Raw genomic sequence first — 25,383 nt, 5'->3', positions numbered from 1 at the left:
ATTCATTATAAATAACATAATATATAGTATAAATATTATGTATTATATAAAAATGACTGTACTCATCATAACAATAAGAATTAACAAATTAATGACTTAAACGTATTAAAATGAATAATCAATAGCCTAACAGAGTGCAAGAAGACTTCCACGATGTGACAACTTCAGATAGTTACTTCAAAACGGCAAAATACATGTTCAAGTTATACAGTTTCACTGTGGAACTTCCATGCCTTGAACTTTCACACGTTTCCGTTTCAACAATATAAAACTCCGTCTCCCAGCATGCTGTGCAGGAAACCGGAAATAGGAACTGCAGAGGTCTAGCATCGGTCTCTGGTTCACAATCAAATCAAACATGTATACATTGCGAAAAACGAATGGACATGGGATGGAAATGTTATAATACATTCACAGGTTAGTTTTGCTTCCTCTTTTTGTTAACTTTTCACTTAGATTGTCCGTTACTACAGTTTAGATCGGAACATAGCAGTCACCAGCGTTAAGGGGGCTTACATAGTCGACGCATTTCCCAACGCACTCGCGGGCCACAAGGCTACGCATCGCAACTGTTAGGACTGGGACTGTTTTGGCCTCTAGAGGCCGCTGTTATTTCCTGTTTTTTTGTCTATGTTTGTTTGGCCTCTAGAGGTCGCCACTGTGTCCTGTGTTTGTGTTGGTGTTGATTGCCTGTTTTCATTAGTGTCACCTGTTTCCAATTTATTTTGTGTATTTATACCCCCTGAGTTCAGTCCTCTTGTCATGGAGTCTTTGTGCTGTTATGTTTAGCTCCAGTTACCTCTGTTCTGTGTTCCTTGCCATTGTCTCTTTGGTTTTGCACTTTGCTTTTCTTTTTGGACTTTTTGGATTTTGTGTTTACTGTTTTTGATCTTTTGAGCGTTGGTATTTTGCCTTTTCTTTTCTAGTTTTTTGCTTTTGTATTTAACTTTGACCTTTTGGATATTTTATTTTTCCCTTCATCTTCTGAGCGTTTTTTGGAGTATATTTTTGTTTGGACTGTAAATATTGTTAATAAACTTTTTGATACTTTTCTACTTCTGCCTCACGCCTCTGCACTTGAGTCATCCCCCTGGTGGCCTAGTGGGGGTTTGCTGGGGTTATCACACCAACGAACCAGGTTCGAATCCCAGCAAAACCCTAACAGAAAGACTCCATCATGACCGACTCAGCAGAGGCTGCTTCAACTGTCTACCCGGCCAACCTTCAGGGAATTATGGCAGCTCCGACATGCTTCGGAGCGACTATGGACGCTCATGGACGAACGCTCTCCAGCCAACATGAGGCCCTTGCTCGCCACGAGGAACTGCTTCAGCAAATTGGGAAAACCCTGGCACAGCTGACACCTCTGCCTGCATCTCCTCATCCTGCTCCAGTGCCTCCCGCCACACTGTCTCCTTCACCTCGCGAACCCAGCCTTCCTGCACCACAGAGGTATGACGGCAAGCATGGTGAGTGACGGGAGTTCCTTACCCAGTGCCAACTCACCTTTGAGCTCCAGCCTACCACCTACACTACGGATCGCCGCAAGATCACCTTTGTGATAACCTTGTTAGCTGGTAAGGCACGAGCTTGGGCAACAGCTATCTGGCAGAGACGGGGACCCGAGTGCTCTGATTTTGAACTATTTACTGAAGAGATGCTTAGGGGTCTTCGACCAGGCGGACATCGGTACCGACGCAGCCAGAAAGGGTCATGTCCATCCGGCAAGGAGGAAGCATCGCAGATTACGCCATCTCGTTCCGGATGCTTGCAGCAGTAAGTGGATGGAATGAGACTGCCCTGGTGGTCAGCCTTCCACCATGGTCTGTCTGACCCCATCAAGGATGGCCTGGCCTCTATTGGATGCCCAAGTGACCTCGAAACTCTCATCTCACATTCTACTCATCTGGACAACAGGATGAGAGAACGCCACCAAGCCTTGAGCCCCACCCAGCCTCCCTACCTCTACCTGGAGCCCGTCTACCTCCTCCAGTGACTGTCCAGAACCCATGCAAGTGGGTCGTACTCGCCTCTCCGCATCTGAGAGGGAGCGCAGAAGGAGGGACAAGTGCTGCATCTACTGTGGCAAGCCTGGTCACTTCCAAGCATCATGTCCCGAACTCTCAGGAAAAGGACCCGCCCCGTCCAGCCTAGGGAGGGTTGTGACGGGGCCTACCCTCTCTCCCGGACTCCCTGGCCAAGGAATCTACATACCCGGTCTCCATCTCCTGGGGTGGGTCTGTCCACTCTTGTCAAGCTTTGTTAGACCTCCGGGGGCGGCTGGAACTTTATGGATATCCACTTCGCCCAAAGCATCAATGTCCCTACTGCGCCTCTTGAAGTCCCACTGTCTGTGTCTGCCCTCGATGGCCAAGCGTTAGGTGATGGAGAGAGTCACCCAAGTTACTTCTCCAATCTTCCTCCAGTCTCAAGGTAACACTGTCATTTTGGTTATAGTCGACAGATTCTTGAAGGCCTGCCGCTTCATACCACTGTGCAAACTCCCTTCTGCTCTTGAAACAGCCAAACTTATTTTTAATCATGTCTTCCGAGTCTTTGGTCTCCCACAGGACATCGTCTCAGACTGAGGGCCCCAGTTCTCCTCCTGAGTGTGGCACGGGTTCTGCAAGGTCATCGGAGCCACTGCCAGCCTCTCCTCTAGGTTTCACCCACAGTCCAATGGTCAGACGGAGAGGCTCAACCAGGACCTGGAAACCACCCTGCGAGGCCTGGCTATGGATAAACCCGACATCGTGGAGCACCTGGCTGCCATGGGCAGAGTACGCCCACAACACCTTGCAGTCATTGGCCACCAAGCTGTCGCCATTCCAGTGCCAATTCGGGTTCCAGCCACCTCTGTTCCCAGACCAGGAGGAGGACACGGGGGTGCCCTCGGTCAACCAATATGTGAGACGGTGTCGCAAGACCTGGAGCAAGGTCAGGAAGACCCTCATACAGACCTCCAGAACCAACCAGACTCAGGTCAACCAACCATAGAAGACCTCACACGCTTTCCGCCCTGGGCAGCGGGTTTGGCTGTCCACTAAGGACCTTCCACTGCGGGTGGAGAACTGCAAGCTTGCTCCTTGCTACATTGGCCCCTTCAAGGTGGTGCTCAGGGTGAACCCTGTCTCCTACCAGCTCCAGTTGCCCCGGACTCTGAGGATCAACCCCACATTCCATGTTTCCCTGTTGCAGCCCGTACTGACGTCCACGTATGCCCCTGCCCCTAGGAACCCCTCCACCCCCCCGCATCTTCCAGGGTCAGACTGTGTTTCACCGTGCATCACCTGCTTGACTCCCACCAGGTCCGCGGCGGGCTGCAATATCTTGTGGACTGGAGGGCTATGGTCCTGAGGAGCACTGCTGGGTTCCCGCTCGGGGACGTCTTAGATAAAGAACTGTGTCGGGACTTCCATTCGGCCCATCCGGATCACCCTGGGAACGTCAGGAGACGCTCCTAGGGGGGGGGTCCTGTTAGGACTAGGACTGTTTTGGCCTCTAGAGGCCGTTGTTATTTCCTGTTTTTTGTCTATGTTTGTTTTGGCCCTCTAGAGGTCGCCACTGTGTCCTGTGTTTTGTGTTGGTGTTGATTGCCTGTTTTCATTAGTGTCACCTGTTTCCAATTTATTTTGTGTATTTATACCCCCTGAGTTCAGTCCTCTTGTCATGGAGTCTTTGTGCGGTTATGTTTAGCTCCAGTTACCTCTGTTCTGTGTTCCTTGCCATTGTCTCTTTGGTTTTGCACTTGCTTTCTTTTTGGACTTTTTGGACTTTGTGTTTACTGTTTTTTGATCTTCTGAGCATTGGTATTTTGCCTTTTTCTTTTCTAGTTTTTTGCATTTGTATTAACTTTGACCTTTTGGATATTTTATTTTTCCCTTCATCTTCTGAGCGTTTTTTGGATTATATTTTTGTTTGGACTGTAAATATTGTTAATTAACTTTCTGATACTTTTCTACTTCCGCATCATGCCTCTGCACTTAAGTCATCCCCCTGGTGGCCTAGTGGGGGTTTGCTGGATTATCACACCAATGAACCAGGTTCGAATCCCAGCAAAACCCTAACAGCAATGTTTTGTTTGAGAGGAATTCTACAACTCTGATGCAGTTGAAATGCTATTCGTTTTTCCTTTCACTAAATGAAGCAACACATCACAGATTACAACTATCATGAGAGCAAATATACGACTTTAGGACATTGAAATGTAAGAATTGAAGCCTTACCTGTAGGCTATCTCTCTGCTGACTCCTGAAACGTTTGTTGGCTTGGGTCTTTTGCACGCTGCATTCTATGTAGCTGTCGTGCCTGACTTTAAATCTGCGCAACCAAATAAGAAAATCGGCCGATGCCGATTCATTAAAAAAATGGCAAAAATCGGCCGATTAATCGCCTGCCGATAGATCGGGTCGACCTCTACTAGTGTGTATACAGAAACGCTGTCTAGTGTGCATGCTTTCTACAGAAACGCTGTCTAGTGTGTATGCTCTCTACAAGAACTGCTGTCTAGAGTGCATGCTCTCTACAGAAACGCTGTCTAGTGTGCATGCTCTACATAAACGCTGTCTAGTGCACATGCTCTCGACAGAAATGCTGTCTAGTGTGTAATACTCTACATACACACTGTCTAGTGTGCATGCTCTACAGAAACGCTGTTCTAGTATGTTATGCTCTCTACAGAACCGCTGTCTAGAGTGCATGCTCTCTACAGAAACGCTGTCTAGAGTGCATGCTCTCTACAGAACCGCTGTCTAGTGTGCATGCTCTCTACATAAATGCTGTCTAGTGTGTATACATAAACGCTGTCTAGTGTGCATGCTCTCTACCAGAAACGCTGTCTAGTGTGCATGCTCTACATAAACGCGGTCTAGTGCGCACGCTCTCTACAGAAATGCTGTCTAGTGTGTATACTCTACATACACGCTGTCTAGTGTGCATATTCTCTACAGAAACTCTGTCTAGTGTGCATGCTCTCTACAGAAACGCTGTCCTAATGTGTATACTCCACATAAACGCTGTCTAGTGCACATGCTCTCTACACAAACGCTTGTCTAGTGCGCATGCTCGCGTACAGAAACGCTGTCTAGTGCGCATGATCACTACAGAAACGCTGTCTAGTGCGCATGATCTCTACAGAAACGCTGTCTAGTGGCGCATGATCTCTACAGAACGCTGTCTAGTGCGCATGCTCTCTACAGAAACGCTGTCTAGTGCGCATGCTCTCTACAGAAACGCTGTCTAGTGGCCGATGCTCTCTACAGAAACGCTGTCTAGTGCGCATGCTCTCTACAGAAACGCTGTCTAGTGCGCATGCTCTCTACAGAAACGCTGTCTAGTGCGCAATGCTCTCTACAGAAACCGCTGTCTAGTGCGCATGCTCTCTACAGAAACGCTGTCTAGTGCGCATGCTCTACAGAAACGCCTAGTCGCATGCTCCTAGAAACGCTGTCTAGTGCGCATGCTCTCTACAGAAACGCTGTCTAGTGCGCATGCTCTCTACAGAAACGCTGTCTAGTGCGCATGCTCTCTACAGAAACGCTGTCTAGTGCGCATGCTCTCTACAGAAACGCTGTCTAGTGCGCATGCTCTCTACAGAAACGCTGTCTAGTGCGCATGCTCTCTACAGAAACGCTGTCTAGTGCGCATGCTCTCTACAGAAACGCTGTCTAGTGTGCATGCTCTCTACATACACGCTGTCTAGTGTGCATGCTCGCTACAGAAACGCTGTCTAGTGTGTATGCTCCCTACAGAAACGCTGTTTAGTGTGTATACTCCATTGTTCACAGGACTCATGTTTCTGCCTCCGTTTGACATGTCGCAATGCGCTGATAGAGCAGAAACATGTCATGATGAACACACAACTAGAAGATGACCATGCTGTCCATTAATGTAACTATGATGGCTAAACGTGCTACTAACGTTAGATTAGCCAGGTGTGCTGCTGCTCATTTAGACACATTAAGGCACAGCAACAGGTCTGAAAAGCTCCATTTCCCCCCATATGTTTCACAGTAACTCAAATATGGGTCAATATATGACAAAGCATTCAGTTGCTGTCCCACCAATAATCCCTGCAGGACAAGTTTTACTTATGACATGTTAATTGAATTTAAGTTAGCTTAACCAAGCCAACTTTGGCATGAAGCTAGCGGTCCCATTCATTTTCGCCAGGTCACGGTGTTTTGGAAAAATTCATAGGAAATTCATCACAGACCGATTGTTGAGTGACATTAACCAAAGCTAGCAAATGTATACATGATTTGTTAACAGGACTTCTTGTAATGTTAAATTACTGTCGCAGAAATAGCAGCATGGTGAGCCTTTAGATGCCTCTTGAGGTTGGTCGTATTCTTGCCACATAGTTTATAGCCACAGCATGTACTACGGCTGTGCAATATATCGAATATACTCGATATATCGCGAAAATTCTGTGTGCGATACATAAAATTATTATATCGTAACTATCGAGTATTTTATGGTCATCTTCCGACTTGCGTTTGTTTCGTGTTTGTTTAAAACCTTTTCCAGTGGTTTTCTCCCTGTCCCTCAGGCAGTAACGTGAGAGGCTGCCTAAGGGTAAAGAAAACATTAACGTCACGCACTCGCCAACCAATCCTGGGCGACATCTCGGTGCTGAAAGGAACTTCCGGGAAGATTTTCTAGTTTCGGTTGTGTTGCCAGATTGGGTGGTTTTAAGTGCATTTTGGTGGGTTTTGAACATATTTTGAGCTGGAAAATGTTAGCAGTATCTGGCAACACTGCCGGCGGGAAGATTTTCTGGTTTTGGTTTACAGCGCTGACTCAGTTCGTGCAATCGCTGGTGTTGCATAGGCTACCGTGTAAGCTCTGTCAATTTCAGCGACAAATTACTTCTTAAAAGAACTAGTAAGGGGTCAGTCAACTGGCATTTTTTGGATATCGCGAGGAGGACGTGGAACAGCAAATGCCAGTTTGTAAAGTGTGCAAAAAAAAAACCTGTCATCATGAAAGGCAGTAGCACTACAAATATGTTCTTATTATTATTAAAAAAAAAAAAAAAAATCAAGTTTATTTGTACAGCGCTTTTAACAATAAACATTGTCGCAAAGCAGCTTTACAGAATTTGAACGACTTAAAACATGAGCTAATTTTATCCCTAATCTATCCCCAATGAGCAAGCCTGTGGCGACGGTGGCAAGGAAAAACTCCCTCAGACGACATGAGGAAGAAACCTCGAGAGGAACCAGACTCAAAAGGGAACCCATCCTCATTTGGGCAACAACAGACAGCCTGACTATAATATTAACAGTTTTAACAGGTATAACCCTCAACTGTCCTCATGGGGCCGTCCTTCACAGGAGTGGGGCGATAAAACTCCGACCAGACACAGGGCACCAGGATAGATCAAGCAGGTCCGAGGGGCAGAAGAGGCCAGCATCTCAATCCCAGGATCAACATGTAACTCAGAGGGACAGATGGGGGGGGAGAGAAAGAAAACACGTTGTTAGGTATGCCCTAAAAATGACAAGTATTAAATCTGTGTGGTAGGCTCGCAGAGACGAGAGTCTTTACATCAGGCATGACGCACAATGGCATGTTAATATGGTAAAAAATATATCATGACCTGCTCTGGCTGAATGCTTGATTGGGTGATGGGAGCACACTCCTCAGCAATGATGAGATGCAGATGGGACCCTTAGGCCTGGCCAAGACAATTCAGTTACATTTCACCGGGTCTGGGACATGCGACAGAACGTCTGACGGCCGATTCCCTGCAGGCTACGATAGCCAGTCGAGGTCCCCACCGTCTCCACCAAAAGATTTCCTGTTGACTCCATGTAACTCAGAGGGACAGATTTGGGGGGGGGGGGGGGGGGGGGAAGAGAAAGAAAACACAGGTGGTTAGGTATGCCCAATGTCACCTGAATAAGTAGGAACAGTATACATATTGCACCGAGTACAAGCAGGGACTCCGGCAACTAACTATGACAGCATAACTAAAAGGAGAGAGCCAGAAGGTAACACAGGCATGAGGGAGCCCCGGGACATAAAGCAGCCAGCCACTGCACCGTCAACAAACTCGAGTGAGCAAGCGAGTGGGGACTGACAGCATCCATACATCCCAGTTTACCAAAACACTCTATGTCTGAGGACCCTCCAGATCTACTCCTTTACCTCATAAACACCATTAACAAAAGGCTTGACTAAACAGATATGTTTTCAGCCTAGACTTAAATGCTGAGACTGTGTCTGATTCCCGAACATTACTTGGAAGGCTGTTCCATAACAGTGGGGCTTTGTAAGAAAAGGCTCTGCCCCCTGATGTAGCCTTCACTATACGAGGTACCAGCAGATAGCCTGCACCTTTTGATCTAAGTAGGCGTGGCGGGTCATAGAGGAGCAGAAGTTCACTCAGGTACTGTGGTGCGAGACCATTTAGTGCTTTAAAGGTCAATAGTAGTATTTTATAATCAATACGAAATTTGATTGGGAGCCAATGCAGTGTGGATAAGACAGGCGTGATGTGGTCATATTTTCTAGTTCTAGTAAGGATTATTATTTATTATTATTATTATATAAATTATTATTATTATTATTATTATTATTATTATTATTATTATTATTATTTTTATTATTCCAAAGATCAACCTGCCACAGGGACTAAAGATGCAAATTAGCCGTTGGCTATAATCTTGCGTATTTACATGTAAATGTTTTTATTAATATGCATTGTCCCTGTTAAAAGAATAATATAAAATAAACAAATAATAAAAAAAAACAAAATGTTCCATCACCTGAAACTCACCCGGTACAGTATGAAGAGTCTCTTAAACTCCGAACTACTTGCCCACGAGCTAAAACCCCCCACAAGCTAAACAAATGACCATAGCGGCCTCGTTCTCCAAAGCGTCTCCATATGAGAAAACAAGTCAGAGATGGAGAGCTATAACAGATGCAATCATTAACTTCATTGCCAAAGACATGATCCCAGTTAGTATAGTGGAAAAACCAGGCTTCCAAAAATTACTAAACAGACTCGATCCCAAACATGAGTTGCCTGGTCGCAGACATTTTACAGAGGAGGCAATACTGGAATTATACACATCTGAGAGGCAGAGCCAGAAAACATTCAGTTCAAAAGTGTGCAAAGAGAAAAATTATGTTTTGCAGATCTCTCTCTTCTCTCCCTCAATCTCTCTCTCTATTGTGAATGTTCCAGTGGTTCTCAGTAGTCAGGTTAATAGCTTGGAGATCTATTTTTTTAAATAATTTAATGAATGAGCACTTTTCTTATTTAGGCTAAATGTCTCTCAGTGTTGAATTTGCACTTTATTGATTGCAGCTCTGAGCAGCTCTGTATTGTATTGCCCCTTTGTTGCAATTTTCAAGATTGTTTTTGCAGTTTGTGCTACATCTTTGTTGAATAAAAATAGTCTTATTTCAACTCAATTGTGATTAATCACTAACATGAAAATTTAAAATCCGTTGTTGAAAACCACCTGTAAAGTTAACCAAGAATGTTATTTAATCTGCAGGGATTGTAGTGAAAACAGTAAAGAGTAAAAGTTAGATTTCATGGGGTCCTTTAGAGGAGATTTAAATATATCGAGATATATATCGTATATCGTGAAATGGAGAAAATGTATCGGGATATTCATTTTTTCCCATATCGCACAGCCCTAGCGTGTACCTCTGTCTCCCACTACAAGGCATACCATTTTATTTTCTGCTGGATTATGTGTAAAGTATGTCCATAAATCATTGCATCTTTTCCGCCCACCAAGCCCTTGTGCTGGCATTGCCGATGGTCCATGAACTGTGTGGCTGTCCCAGTGTGCACTGTGCCTGGGCATACCTGGTGGTGGGCGTGACCAAACAAGGACAGGTTGCAGGTGCATTGCTGATATTTTCAGCATTTGGCAGACAGGTTGCACACACCGTTGGAGGAAAGACCATGCATTTTGATAGTCCTATAGCCAACAATATTACAATAAAGTACAACATTACTTACCAATGGCAGATCCATGGTCCACAAAATGGATGAATTGGAATTTCTTCTTGCTGGAAACCGCTACATCCGTAACTGCTGCATCCTGATCATAACGGAGAGTTGGCTTCACCTGCAAATCCCCAATGCAGCTGCCAGACCGCACACTCCACCGCTGTGACAGAAACCCAGACTCGGGTAAGAGTAGAGGAGAAGGGCTCTGTATTTCCATGCATAATGACTGGTAATAAGAGCTAACAGTAGTTATTGTGAGTGCTGTATACATACCACCCGATGCTAATGCTAGCACAGCTCTTGCACTCCTGCTAAACAAAACAAACAAGCAGCAGCATAGCCATCCTGACAGTGTTCATATTATAGCTGGTGATTTCAATCAGGCTGAACTGAAATCAGTACTCCCAGCTTTTTACCAGCATGTGAAGTGTCCAACTAGAGGGAAGAACATTTTGACCCATGTTTATTCTAACATCAAGCATGCTTACAGAGCTATTCCCCTCCCTCACCTAGGCCAGTCAGATCACCTCTCCCTGCACCCCCCTCAGATGGAGATCACCACCAGCCATAAAGACTTTTACAACCTGGCTCAAGGCTGCACTCTCTGTTACAGGACTGTTTTAAACACACTGCATGGGATGTATTAGAACATGAGGGCCTGTCAACATACACAGAGTCTGTCCTATCCTACATCAAGTTTTGTATCGAGAATGTTAATGTGGTTAAATGCATACATGTCTTCCCCAATGAGAAACCCTGGATGACCGGCCATGTCTGCATGCTCCTCAGGGCCTGGGACTTAGCATACAGTTCATACAGTTCAGGTGACGGAGCTCTGTATAGTGCAGCCTGATCTGATCTGGAGAGAGGAATAAGGGATGCTAAGGCAGACTATAAGAGGAGGATAGAGAACCATCTCTGAGACAACAATCCACGGCAGGTATGGCAGGGTATACAGAGCATCACCAACTACAGAGGCCTGTCTGTGAAGATCCTCAGGTGGGGTTTACATTAGACCGTATCAACGGATCATCAGATTAACGGTTTTAAAACGATTAGTGTGCACACAGCAACACCAATACACGATTTGTGTGCACACAGCAACACCAATACACGGATACGCTTGGCTCCGCAGGCATCCTGCACTCCAAATCACTCCGCCCTGAACAGCGAGTGCCCTCTGGAGGGTGCACACTCCGGCCTTGCACAGCTCACAGAGCACGCAAGTATAGTACACAAGCAGTGATTCGGGACTGAGCCGCTGTGTGTGTGATCCCAGCGCATATAACTTACCACTTGCAAGTGGAAGGATGGCAAGCCTAAAGACAATCATAACTACACAATGGGCAGTATTTGCATCAGTATTTGCAGTATTTTCATACTTTTATACTCTTTAATGAAAGGTGATACAAGGCGGAAGTCCGCGCCGTTTTTCAGCAGTCATGTCACATGACCAACGCCAGCGAATCAGGAAGGTGGATGTCACAGTGACGTTGTCCAATGACGACGCCAGCTAGAGCTCAGCACAGCGTATCCACGTATCCTCAATGTTTACACAGCACCGGAGCTGACACGATCTGGATTGAATACGTGGACCCTGGTGGATTCCCGTTTCCTGGCATTTCCAGGTGGTTTAATGTAAACGGACAGTGCATCCGTGAAGAAAATGAGACAGATACGGTCTAATGTAAACTTGGCCTCAGTCATCCAGGTCATAGTAAACTGTGGGTGGTAAAAGAAAGCAACTGGACTTGTTTGAAGATTCTTGAAGATGTTTACACCTCTCATCTGAAAGGCTTCTTCAGTTCTGTCTGACTAATAGGGAGTATCAGGTATTTATCCTCTCACCAACAACCATTGATCACCCCAACGACTCTCTAGGCCGTTCACACCCAGCCCCCAGTGACCCACACCAACAGGATGACTCAACAACACCTTAGGATTGCTTTTCATCCATGAAAGGATAAATACATGATACTCCCTATTAGTCAGACAGAACTGAAGAAGCCTTTTGGATGAGAGGTGAAACATCTTCAAGAATCTTCAAACAAGTCCAGTTGCTCTCTTTTACCACCCACAGTTTAACTACAGAGGCCATGTAGTGACACCCAGAGGCTAAGATGTATTGCTGGCAGAGGAGCTGAACTGCTTTTTTGCACGCTTTGAGCTACAATAGCACATAGCCACTCCACCACTGCCTGCACCAGCCCCTAGCCCTCCCTCACTGACTGTCAAGGAGAATGACATGAGGTGGGTGATCAGGGAAGTGAGCCCCAGGAGAGCTGCTGGTCCAGACAGAGTGCCAAGGAAGGTGCTCAAGGCATGTGCTGACCAACTGTCAAGAATTTTCATTTCCATCTTTAACCTCTCCCTGTCACAAGCTGTAATCCCATCCTTCCTGAAATCTTCCACAATCATCCCTGTTCCAAAGAAACCTACCATAGACAGCCTCAAGGACTATTGCCCAGTTGCTCTCACACCTGTCATCACAAAGTGCTTCGAGAGGCTGGTTCAGCATCATATCAAAGAATGTCTCCCTCCCAGCTTTAACCTACACCAGTATGCCTACCGTGCAAACAGATCTACTGAAGACGCCATAGTCACAGCTCTACACACTGCCCTATGCCATTTGGAGCAGCAGGGGAGCTATGTGAGAATGCTCTTCGTAGACTACAGCTCAGTTTTTAACACCATCATCCAAGACATACTAGTTGTCAAGCTGCTGGACTTAGGCATTCCTTCACTCACCTGTTCCTGGATAAATTACTTCCTGACAAATCGCCCCCAGACAGTGAAACTCAGCCTTCACTTTTCCTCCTCCCACACACTCAGCACCGGCTCTCCCCAGGGCTGTGTGTTGAGCCCCCTACTTTATTCTCTTTACACACATGACTGCACCCCTGCCTACCCTGGAAACACCATCATTAAATTTGCTGACGACACCACTGTGGTTGGGCTGATCTCAGGAAGTGATGAGGTGAACTACAGGAACGAGGTCCTGAAGTTGACAGAGTGGTGCTCAGCAAATAACCTGCTCCTGAATACCTCTGAAACTAAATAAATCATTGTTGACTTCAGGAAGAACAGGGCTGACCTCATCCCCCTCTACATCAATGGCGACTGTGTAGAGAGGGTCAACACCTTCAGATATCTTGGCACCTGTTAGGGTTTTGCTGGGATTCGAACCTGGTTTGTTGGTGTGATAATCCAGCAAACCCCCACTAGGCCACCAGGGGGATGACTCAAATGCAGAGGCGTGAGGCAGAAGTAGAAAAAAGTATCAAAAGGTTTATTTACAATATATACACAAAAAATCCAAAAAGTAATAATCCAAAAACGCTCAGAAGATCTCATCTCATTATCTTTAGCCACTTTATCCTTCTACAGGGTCGCAGGCAAGCTGGAGCCTATCCCAGCTGACTACGGGCGAAAGGCGGGGTACACCCTGGACAAGTCGCCAGGTCATCACAGGGCTGACACATAGACACAGACAACCATTCACACCTACAGTCAATTTAGAGTCACCAGTTAACCTAACCTGCATGTCTTTGGACTGTGGGGGAAACCGGAGCACCCGGAGGAAACCCACGCGGACACGGGGAGAACATGCAAACTCCACACAGAAAGGCCCTCGCCAGCCCCGGGGCTCGAACCCGGACCTTCTTGCTGTGAGGCGACAGCGCTAACCACTACACCACCATGCCGCCCCTCGCTCAGAAGATATATCCTGCGGACAGGACTCCGCAGGACTCAGGCGGTGGGAGAAGTAAGCGCAGGGGTGCAGCTTTCCTTCCGAACGTTGAGAGAGCACCGCGCCGACACCACTGTCCAAGGCGTCCACCTCCACAATGAATGGTTGGGAGGTGTCTGGGAGGACCAGAATGGGTGCCATGCAGAAGTGGTCCTTGAGGTCTCTGAACGCCTTTTCCACCTGAGGAGACCAGACATAAGATCCACCTGTCCCTTTGGTGAGGTCCGACAGGGGTGCTGCTACAGAACTGAAGTTCCTGATGAACTTGCGGTAGAAGTTAGCGAATCCTAAGAACCGCTGAACCTCCTTAACGGACTTGGGAGTAGGCCAGTCCCGGACGGCCAGGGTCTTGGCAGGGTTCATTTGGAGTTGGCCTGTCCGTACAATAAATCCCAGAAAGGAGACCTCGGGAACATGAAATTCGCATTTCTGGGCCTTGGCAAACAGATTGTTCTGTAGCAGCCTCTGGAGAACCTGGCGGACATGGTGGCGGTGCTCCTGCACGGTCTTGGAAAAGATAAGGATGTCGTCGAGGTAGACAAAAACGTGCAGGTTAATCATGTCCCTTAAGATGTCGTTGATTAGGGCCTGAAAAACAGCGGGTGCATTGGTGAGTCCGAAGGGCATGAAGCAGCCTCTGCTGAGTCGGTCATGACGGAATCTTTCTGTTAGGGTTTTGCTGGGATTCGAACCTGGTTCGTTGGTGTGATAATCCAGCAAACCCCCACTAGGCCACCAGGGGGATGACTCAAATGCAGAGGCGTGAGGCAGAAGTAGAAAAAAGTATCAAAAGGTTAAAAAATCCAAAAGTACAAAACAAAAGCCAAAAAAACAGAAAAGGCAAAAATACCAAAGCTCAGAAGATCCAAAACCACAGTAACTACTAGGTCCAAAAGAAAAGCAAAGTGCAAAACAAAGAACACGGTACAGAGGAAACTGGAGATAAGCATAACAGCACAAAGACTCCGTGACAAGAGGACTGAACTCAGGGGGTATAAATACACAAACTGAAGATAATCAGGACTAAACAGGCAATTAACACAAACACAAAACACAGGAACAGTGGCGGCCTCTAGAGGCCAAAATAAACATGACACGAAAAGGAAATAACAGCGGCCTCTAGAGGCCAAAACAGTCCTAGTCCTAACAGCACCCTCATCTCTGCAGACCCCTCCTCTTCTGAAAACACCACAGCAGTTCTCAAGAAGGCCCGGCAGCGACTACACTTCCTGAGGGTGCTCAGGAAGAACAACCTGGATAGAAAGCTGCTGGAGACCTTCCACAGATCCTGCATTGAGAGCCTGCTGATATACTGCATCTCTGTGTGGTATGCCAGGCACACTGAAGCAGACAGGAAGAGGCTGCGGAGAATGGTTAAGACAGCGCAGAAAATTGTCGGCCACCATCTCCCCACCTTGGATGACATCTACAACTCTCGTTGCCTCACCAGAGCAAGGAATATTGCTAAGGACAGTTTTCACCCAAGCCATCATTTGTTTAATGTGCTGCCCTCTTGAAGGTGCTACAGATGCATCAGGTCCAGGACTAACAGAATCAAGAACAGTTTTATCCCTGGAGCCATAACCCTGCTGAATGCAAACATGCACTAACCCCACTCCTTATTAACTGTTCCATATTATTTATTATTCGTTATCCACCACAATAGTATAAATGCAATATGCACTTTTTAAAAATTATTTTTTATGTATGCTGTTTGTTGTATATTTTGAGCACTGTTCTATTCCTATGTGGTCTTGTTCTATTTTTATGTGGGCTTGTACTTTAACATTGGCTTTTAATTTTGTTGTACTTGGTACAATGACAAAGTCTGATTCTGAATTTATGACCCACTTCCTCTTTGCATGGCATAACGTATAAATTTATTGGTTCGCCATTTCAACATCTTAAGAGATATCGCTAATCCCTTCACAATTTAACATCAGCAACACCTTGACACGATGTGCACCAAATATGGCATGGATCCAACAAACCACCTAGGAGGAGTTTGTTAAAACATGACACCTGCCCCTCAAAACAGCATGGGAAATTTTCAAAATCCCACATTCCATCCAACATGGCTGACTTCCTGTTGGGAGGAGTCAAATACAACTCGGTGAACTTTTGTCCTGTATCACATGAGTATTGATCAAACCAAATCTCGGGCTGATCCGAGCAACTTCATCTCAACCATAGCTTGTTCTCAGAGGCACTATAGAGCTCCGGGACCACGCCCAGTCCCTTGCTCAGTGAAACTCATCTCTCATCTCATTATCTCTAGCCACTCTATCCTGTTCTACAGGGTCACAGGCAAGCTGGAGCCTATCCCAGCTGACTACGGGCGAAAGGCGGGGTACACCCTGGACAAGTCGCCAGGTCATCACAGGGCTGACACATAGACACAGACAACCATTCACACCTATGGTCAATTTAGAGTCACCAGTTAACCTAACCTGCATGTCTTTGGACTGTGGGGGAAACCGGAGCACCCGGAGGAAACCCACGCGGACACAGGGAGAACATGCAAACTCCACACAGAAAGGCCCTCGCCGGCCACAGGGCTCGAACCCGGACCCTCTTGCTGTGAGGCGACAGCACTAACCACTACACCACCGTGCCACCCCTCAGTGAAACTTTTTGTAATTTGTGCCAAAATTCATGAGTTTTCGAGCATTGCAAATGCCTCAAAAGTTCTTCTATGGAGAAAAAAAAGAAGAAACATGCCAAAAACAATAGGGCTTTGCACCTATTGTGCAGGCCATAGGCCATCACCTTGGTGCTAGGGTCCTAATAATAATAAGGAGAAGAAAAACAAGCCGAAACAATAGGGCTTTGCATCATAGGCCTTGCACCTCGGTGCTCTGGCCCTGATGAAGCTGTTGTGAAAAGCAGTTTTAGAACTGTGTTGGAATGTGTGAAATAAACATTGCCTTACCCATTGTGACTTGATCTGATGGGATTAAGAGTTGACCTGATGGGATTAAGAGTTGGCAGTGGGAGGGGTTTTCTCTCTTCTCATGGAATAGAATGGACATTTTTACCCTTTCTCATTGAATACCCCTCCCACTGCCAACCTTTTATCCCAAAACCGTAGGACACAATTCTTTTTGATGGCCAGTTAATTGTCCAAATCAATGGAGCAGATTTAAGTTTTTGTACTTTAGACATTCCTAAGACTGAACAAAATCACCTCATGTGATCAAAATGGTTTGCCACAATGGGTAAGGTCATGCTTCTTCACACGTTCCAGCACAGTTCTAAAACTGCTTTTTACAACATCTTAATTTATCTTTATTTTATTTTTTTTAAGTACAATCATGACATGCATACTACATGGATATTATTGTAGCTGAACCTTTACTGAATACAAAAAAGTCATATGACTTTGAAAACACTGCTTAGATTTGTTGAAATTGACAACAAAATCAGAGCATGCCAAAAATAATTAGCATGCCAGAAAATACCCTCAGACCCCAGAGGGTTAAATGTAGGTTGAAAAGGATTTGCAAATAATTGCATTCTGTTTTTATTTACATTTTACACAGCATCCCTATTTTTTGGAATTGGGGTTGTATTATATTTTCTTACAAATGAACATCTTTGCATGTGTTTGACAGGAGGAAAGGCTGAGGAAAGAAGAGGCAGATGCAAAGAAGAAGGCAGAAGATGATGCGAAGAAAAAATCTGTTCTGACAAGCATGGGCTCCAACTACAGCAGCTACCTGCAGAAGGTATATATTTGATCATCACCCCTTACCATTTATTAATCATATACCTGAAGTGTACCACTAAATGACAGGCATGGTGTAGTGTTATAACCTGACTAGTGATAAGCTTTCCTTGATGAACATGGTTTGTCCACAGTTGGGGTACTAATGTAAAGTAAGTAGTTGGATATGGATTTGGGTAAAGATCCCAAAAAAAGATACTTTGTCTGTATTATTCGTAGTTGTGCTCCTGATGAACAAAATAGTTGAAAAAAAATAGTAAGGCTGATACTGATCACCATCTATCATTGTCATTATCCTAATCACTAATTTATATTAACATTAATCTCTGTGACTGTAATATCTTTATTCAGCCCATACCTACTAAACTTTGATTCACCAGTACTCATACTCTTTAACCTCCCCCACTTTAATTTATGCCATTTCTGATTCAGGCTGACCAAAAGAAGGGAAAGAAACAGACAGAGAGAGAGAAAAAAAGAAAGATCTTGGCTGACAGACGCAAGCCTCTAAACATTGATCATTTGAATGAAGACAAGCTGAGGTCTGTGCAAATGCTTATGGTCCAGCTTTTACTGGTGTCTAATATTATAGAACATCCCTGAATAATAAAAAAAAATAAATAAAAACATCATTGTGTGTTTAGGGATAAAGCCAAGGAGCTGTGGGACTGGATGTACAATCTTGAGTCTGAAAAATTTGACCACATTGAGAAGTTAAAGAGGCAGAAGTATGAGGTGAGAATTACATAATAATGATTTTCATCTGAATCAGACTTTCTGCTAGCCTGGCAAGCCAGACTAAATGTGAATATTTAGTCTGGCCTCGATCCGTAGACATTTCTGACGGGTGGGGGTGGAACAAACCGCTGTCTTTCAAACTGTCTCTGTGCGTATAGGCCAACGCTCTGACCAATCAGTGCAACAGTGACTGTGACGTAGTCAGAGCACGCAGTGGGGGAGACCTTGAAATAAATAATTTTTCAAAATGCGTATTAATTAATAAACAGGTTCTAGATATTAAGAAGTTTGGAAATAATGACCACAAGTTTGGGGTCTGTACCACATACTTAACATACACTCTTATTTTTTTCAAGTGTTTTTCAAGGGTTTGCTTAAACTGTTTTTGAGAGTTTTTATTTAGTGGTGTTTGGTGAAATAATTTCCCTTAAATTTAAAATAACGGGAAAATAAGAAACAATCAAAAAGTAATGTTTCAAAGCTGTTTATTAATTCTTCGTACTGCACAAACTAGCCCCATCCTTTTGGCTATGAGCGGAGCTAGCTGGTAGATCAGACTTTTGCCATAGCCGGTCGGCAAAACAGCGAAAACATCCTTCTTGAAAAGGAACGAGCGGAGAGCCTCTTCCTGCTCATGTTTCAATGAAAACTCCAAGTCTAATTCTTCTAAAACTGATTCCAAAGCGGAGTCAAACGTGCGCTGTTCACTAGCCGTAGCCATCTTTCCTGCTGTGCTTTCTCCAGCGTCGCACAGCTTTGTCGTCACTCCTGCAAAAGCCCGCCCAAAGAATCCAAACAAAAACCTTGCGTTGTGATTGGCGGGCATGATTTGATGCCCGGGGTGTTTTTGTTTATATGGTGCGAGGCTAGACCCACTCGCTAGGCAAAAATATTTTTGGCCACTAGGCGGGTGGGTCTAGTTTACTAGGCTAACTTTCTGCTGGAAAAAAAAAGAAAAAAAAAACAAACTAATTAAATTTATGTGGTCTAATTAAAGTTATTAGATACTGATGGGAATGAATGGCTTTAATGGATCAGATTCTAAATCAAATCAAATCAAGTTTATTTGTATAGCGCTTTTAACAATAAACATTGTCGCAAAGCAGATTCTAAACTTACACTATACATTTACAGTATATTCAGAAATTCTTAAGGCTATTTTGCTGATGCTGAGCGATATACATTTATCAGGTACATCAGGATATTTGATCAGGTACATGTAAATATTTAGATGTACTTAGCAGGTGTACCACTGCTGTAGCCCATCTATCACTAGGCACAACACACTAAATATCACTGTGGATGGTGGACCATTCCCAGCCCAGCACTGATATTGAGAGAGGATATAGTTTATTTAATTGAAGGTTAAGGGCTTTGCTCAAGAGCCTAGCAGTGGTTCATTGGCAGTTCTAGAATTTAAACTTGTGCCATTGGATGAATGGCCAATTGTACCTGAAAATGTGCACTAGTTGTGCAGTGTTCATATGACCAAACATTGCAGATTGCCCTGAAAAATACATTGACAACCTAAGGTTTTCTTCCTCAATGTACATAACCCCACAAGATTTCAACACTGTGTAAATATATATTAAAAAAAAAAAGTAGGGCGAGAACACTGAGTTACCGTAAGTCTACTGTACCTGTTTGTAAAAAGCTAGAAGTTGATAATTTGCAATTTATTTTGTTACAGTCTGCATGTTTTTATGTTACAAGACCTAAAACACTTGGTGTTGTAAACTTGATAAAGGTAAATGTAAGTGCAAAGTGTAACTCTATGGGGAAAAAGAAAACATGCCCTCCTTGTTTTTATTTGTCTCTAAATAACAATTGTGTGGTCCTCACCAATTTCTAAACAAACAGGAAAATAACCAATATTTTTGACAAAATAATGATAAAATAAAACCACAATAGATTTCAATATGTAGTCATTTTTTCCCCAAATAAAGTAAACCAACATTAAGAAACCAGGTGGGAAAAAATAATTCACAACCTTCCTACTTCCATAATCATTAAGAGAATAATTAGCAGCTAGGTGTTAGTAATAAAATGCACAAGATTAGTTAATCATCACAAAGTGTAACTACCGTACCTCTACAAAAATAAAATTTTTTAGAAGTTTGGTGTTCTGGAGCATTCAGGTGTGGATCGACATCATGTCAAGAACAAAGTACATCAGCCATGACCTCAGTAAAACAGTTGCTACAGCTCATCAATTTGGGATGAGCTATAATGTATCTCCAAACAATTTGAAATTCACCATTCCTTTGTGAGAAGAATTGTTTGCAAATCTTCCCAGGAGTGGGCGTCCCAGTCCAAGGTGAGACCATTTAATAGTCAGAGATGTAAAGAAAAACCCAAGAGCTACAGTTGCAGTCAGAAGTTTACATGCACTCATCATGGACATGAATGTCATGGGCTTTCAATGATTCCTTTGAACTGTTCTTTTTCTGAGGAAGGATTGTACAACAAACAAACAAACAAACACACACACACACACACACAGACTGGCAGAATTCTGGTTGGATGTTTGACTCCTCAGCTTGTCAGAATTAGTAGAGTTCAATTAAATTTGTTGGTTTCTTGTCATGGACCTGACTTTGGGAAGGTCATTCCAAAAGCTTAAAGGAGATACGCAGAGCCTTTATTTTTAAATAAATTTCTGAGTGGACAGTATCTCCATCCTTGACTCTTGTATGCTGCATGAATGGGAATTAAATATATATATATTTGAGAGTTAAAATCGACCGCAAAGTTGCCATTCTAGCTGCCCCGCTGATCAAGCCAGCCCTGAGTGCGTGACATCATAGCAGGAACTGATTTTAAGGCCGAGGCCTTTTACAGCTATTGACCAAAGTCATATAAATAAAAATTTATGGTGAAAGTAAGAAATACCATTCCTGACTTGCTCAACTAAGACTGATTTGACTTCATTGATTGTGGGTTGACTCGCATTAAAACAGGATAGGTGTTATAACTTATGCAACATACAGCTTCCAGTTCATGACAGGCCTGTGCCTTGATAGTTCCAGTCCTTGGCAAAGTGGCTACATCTGCCAATAACTTGTACTTTTCAAACAAACTCTATGTCGGCACAGAGAAGCTACTAGCTGTACAGTAGTCGATCATGATCGCAAACAGGAAGAAGCCTTGCCCTTGGCAAAATGAAAGGAATACAGAATTAATAATCTAAGTGGGTGTATGTACATTTTTGACTGTGTGTATATACTTTTGACCCTGTGTTGATTTCAGAACACCCAAAATAAATTAAAACTTGTGCAACCCAAAACCTAAAGTCTTTTTTTTTTCTTTTCCCTATTACATTAAATTGGATTAAATTCAACTTTGTCAGTGTGCAGAGTACAGATACAAAGCCAACATCTAACCAGAAGTGCAAAATATAGTATTATTTACAGATAATAAGTGCCAGAAGTAAGTACTGCAGCATAGTGATAGTATATTTTGCACACATATTTATACAGTGATGGACAGTGACAATATACAGATATGTTTGTAAATATTTAAATACATATTTGTGTGTCTCAATGGCTGTTGTGACATGTCAAGTGTGGTAGCTCTGAGTTATCACCGCTGGTTAGCACTGCTGTTTTACAGCACTGCAAAAGGGAAAGCTGAGTGTGTCAGTCTTTCCTTGCAGGTACATAGTCTCTCCTTCAGCAAGCCCTATGTAGTGCCCCCTCATGGTGACACACGGAAACTGAGTGCCTTGTGGGCTCAGGGTGAACTACAAGGGACTCTGAGGCAGTTTGGCCCCTAGGTCCATGGCACACAGGCCCACCAGTGTGTGGATATATCCTGGTACCCAGAAACCATACCCACAGCTATGGGTAAAATAGCTCCACTGTCTTGTGGACTCCTCGAGAAAGGGAAAGACTAAGGGAGTAAACCCTGAAAGAAAATCCGGAGCCGGAGTCCCTAAGGCAGCCCGTCACTGTACACAGCTTTGTCCTGGCAATTCCTGCGATGTCACTGGAACCATGCATACTGGCTTCTGCCTTTCCTATGGACACTTTCAGTGACATGAAGGGGGGAGACCCGTCTTCCATACTCATCTACCCAGGCCCTGCATACTGGAGAGGTCACTTCAGCTTCACTACACAGCGTCAACAAAACACGGGAAGTAGCAGATTCCGGTTATAAGTCATTGTAGGTGCAATGGGCTTACCAAATCAGTCTCATAAATTCATTAATCAGTCTCATAAATTAATCATTAATTAGTGTATCTAATAGTTTATAGCTAAACTATTAAAATAAATGAAATCAGTCTCATGTTAAAAGGTATCAGTCTCATAAATTCATTAATAAAATGGGTGAAGGCAATTAGAGTTCTTTTCTTGGCAGAGGTTGGCACTTCAGTGAATATTGTGACAATAGACTGGACACAGTTTATTCCAAAGATACCATTTCTTGAAATAACTGACAGGAATTAGCAAACTAATACTGATCAGATATAGCAACAATAGTAGCCAAAGAATAATTCAATAGAAATGATGATACAATATATACAACATATATACATATAAGAACCAGTAGTGTGTATGATAATTTAGGCACTAATGGTGATCAGAAGTAATAGGGTGAGTGGATGTTAAAATGTGATGGGGAAAATCGTGTGTGTGTGTGTGTGTGTAATGCACTAGCCATGCCAGGCCATGCCTACAAGGAGAGTGTGCGAAAATTAAGACAAAGGAATCTGGAGTTTGAACTAGCCTTGGTTAAAAAGAGAGAGAGAGCATGCACAATCTAACTAACCCGATAGTAAACAAAGTAAATCAACAACACATGGTCTAAGACAGACTTTCATGTGAATCAAAATGCGTACATTTAAAATCATAAATGAATTCAAATAAACAACATTGTTCATGTTAACTAGCTACAAGTAAAACTAACAAACTTTGCCCAGATGCCAGCCTTACTCATTAGCGATTGGAAGTGTGCCTTCTCCGATTCGGGAAGAAGACTGTTTTGTTCCTTACTTGGGGCGATCACTCTTATTAGCGATTGGAAGTGTGCCTTCTGTTATCCGGGAGAAGACGGTACTGAAGTAAGCCTTCTGATCTGAGATAGCGCGGAACACAGATCTGGAGTGAAGACGGTTTTGCTCCTTCTGCAGCTCATCAGCTGGAGATCCTCGGCGTCTCATCGGGCACCCAATGATCTAGAAAGAGTCTTGCTTATAATTTCGTCGATGGTGGAGAAAAGGGGCAGAGGGATCCGGTCGCATCTTTCCTTTTTGAAGTACTGCGTAGGCTGCAGTAACTATAACCAGTTCAATTATTATTATTACAACTCCGCAAAGGTCAAGCACATTGAACTTTGGCTAAAGTCCAGTATCAATAGCTGGTTCTTTGTTCTCCGTCCTTCTGTAGCATCAAATGCATTGGCCTCTCTTTCACACATGGAGTCCACCAGAGAGGACATCCATGGCCAGAGAGAGAGAGAGAGATTTCATTTCCCTCGCTGATTTAAAGCAGTAATGACATCACTGTACCTGGTATCAAGTATCCTCTCTGTCCAATACCATTACAGGAAGTCAGAGGAAGGGGAGGAGATAAAACATGGCATCGAGTACAGAGATGGGTGTGTTTCAAACTGGTTGTGAAAGGGTTACCATGGTTACGGGCATGGCCGCTGTCCCTACATCGTCTTCTTGATTGGTGTAGAGCTAGACGCCAGGGGCTGCTTCCAATGGTGGGAGGGGTCATACAGCGTCATTGGGCAGCCCCCACTTGCCTCAAGCTGGGCAGCCCCCACCCGCCTCAAGCTGGGCAGCCCCCAGCCTAAGGTGCTACCTCTCCATGGTCCGTTAGCCTCACTGGGTGCGTGGGGCTTAGGGTGAAAACCGACAAGTGGATCGACAACTGTGCACCAAGCAACAAGCCTACAAAGAAGAAAATCTTGGCCCTTAAGCTGGGCACTTGGAACATGAGAACCATGACACCATGTTTCTCTGACAACCTTCAATATATCCAGTAACGCTCGCAAGACCATGGTCATAGCTGAGCAGACTGCAGATGGACAGTGTCGCCCTCCAAGAAACCAGACTCCTGGACTCTGGATCTGTGAGAGAGAAAGACTTTTCCTTTTTCTGGCAAGGGAAACCAACTGATGAGACTAGAGAGCATGGAATGGGGTTTGCTGTCAGAAACAGCCTGTTGAGTTCTATCATCCCACCCTTAGAAGGAACCAAGCGAATCTTGTCTCACTCACACTCTCTCATTATCTGTTTTGAGTCAGTTGACACGTCAGATGTGTGTATAACTAGCAGTCTTCAGCAGAGCTCTCCATTCAGCACGGTCTTGAGTTGCTGCCTCCTGCGATATTCCATAGTTTCAAGTCAGCACGGACAGATTCTTTCCAGCTTTTTCGAGGTCGGCCATGGTTGTTCGCACCTTCAACTTCCAAGGTAGTACATCTGTTGATCCAAGAATTACTGTATTGAACATGTCCAAACCAATGGAGATGATTGCATCTGAGGACAGTGTCAAGGCGACGGAGGTTCAGCATCCGCAGAAGAGATGTGCTAATTCATGTTCCTCTTTTGACATTGCACATCCATAAAAGCATGGCTCTTTCATTACGCTCAAGCCATTTTTGGTCATCTCTTCAGAGTGCCCAATGTTCAGAACTGTATAACATGGTGCTACGCACACAACTGCTGTATAGTTGACCATGGGTATGAAGTGAGACAGCATTGCAGGTTAACAATGGCAACAGCTCTCTAAACTTTCCCCAAGCAGAATGAGTTCTGATAATCATTGCCAGTTCACAACCACCTCCTGGATAGATACCATCACCAAGGTATACAAAGCTATCGACGACCTCTAGTTTGCTACCTGCCAACATTACCTCACTGTATGGTCTTGCATCAACCGCAAGCATGCTCCTCTGAGACAATGCTGACACTTGTAATCTGGGTTTTCAACTAACCTCCCCTGCACACCAGAACATCTTTTGTGTACCCACATTTTGCAACCACTAAAGAAAATTAAATTATTGCCAACCCCTTTTCTGCACACACCACAAGGGTATTTTCCAGAGATTCTGCATGTTTTTAGGTCATTACCAGATATCATGGCTTTGGTCTTCCCCATGTTGACTTTCAGGCCCTTTTCCTCAAGACCAACCTTCCATTGGTTCAGCTTCTCAAGCAGTTTATCCAAGGAT

The 25,383-nt window shown here is 44.3% G+C and overlaps 1 protein-coding gene across 1 annotated transcript in view; it reads left to right on the top strand.

Moving 5' to 3' along the window:
* Positions 1 to 25,383, top strand: part of tnnt3b (troponin T type 3b (skeletal, fast)) — a 69,881-nt gene that overhangs the window by 22,942 nt on the left and 21,556 nt on the right. Inside the window, exons 9-11 of the mRNA XM_060911544.1 lie at positions 17,348 to 17,461; positions 17,893 to 18,002; positions 18,105 to 18,195. Of these exons, the coding sequence (XP_060767527.1) occupies positions 17,348 to 17,461; positions 17,893 to 18,002; positions 18,105 to 18,195 (315 nt within the window). The remainder of the gene's footprint in view (positions 1 to 17,347; positions 17,462 to 17,892; positions 18,003 to 18,104; positions 18,196 to 25,383) is intronic.

The sequence above is a fragment of the Neoarius graeffei genome, chromosome 27 (genome assembly GCF_027579695.1).
Source record: "Neoarius graeffei isolate fNeoGra1 chromosome 27, fNeoGra1.pri, whole genome shotgun sequence".
In the NCBI taxonomy this organism is placed as follows: Eukaryota; Metazoa; Chordata; class Actinopteri; order Siluriformes; family Ariidae; genus Neoarius; species Neoarius graeffei.
The sequence above is the reverse complement of the archived record's forward strand: the minus strand, read 5'-3'. Positions and strand labels throughout refer to the sequence as shown.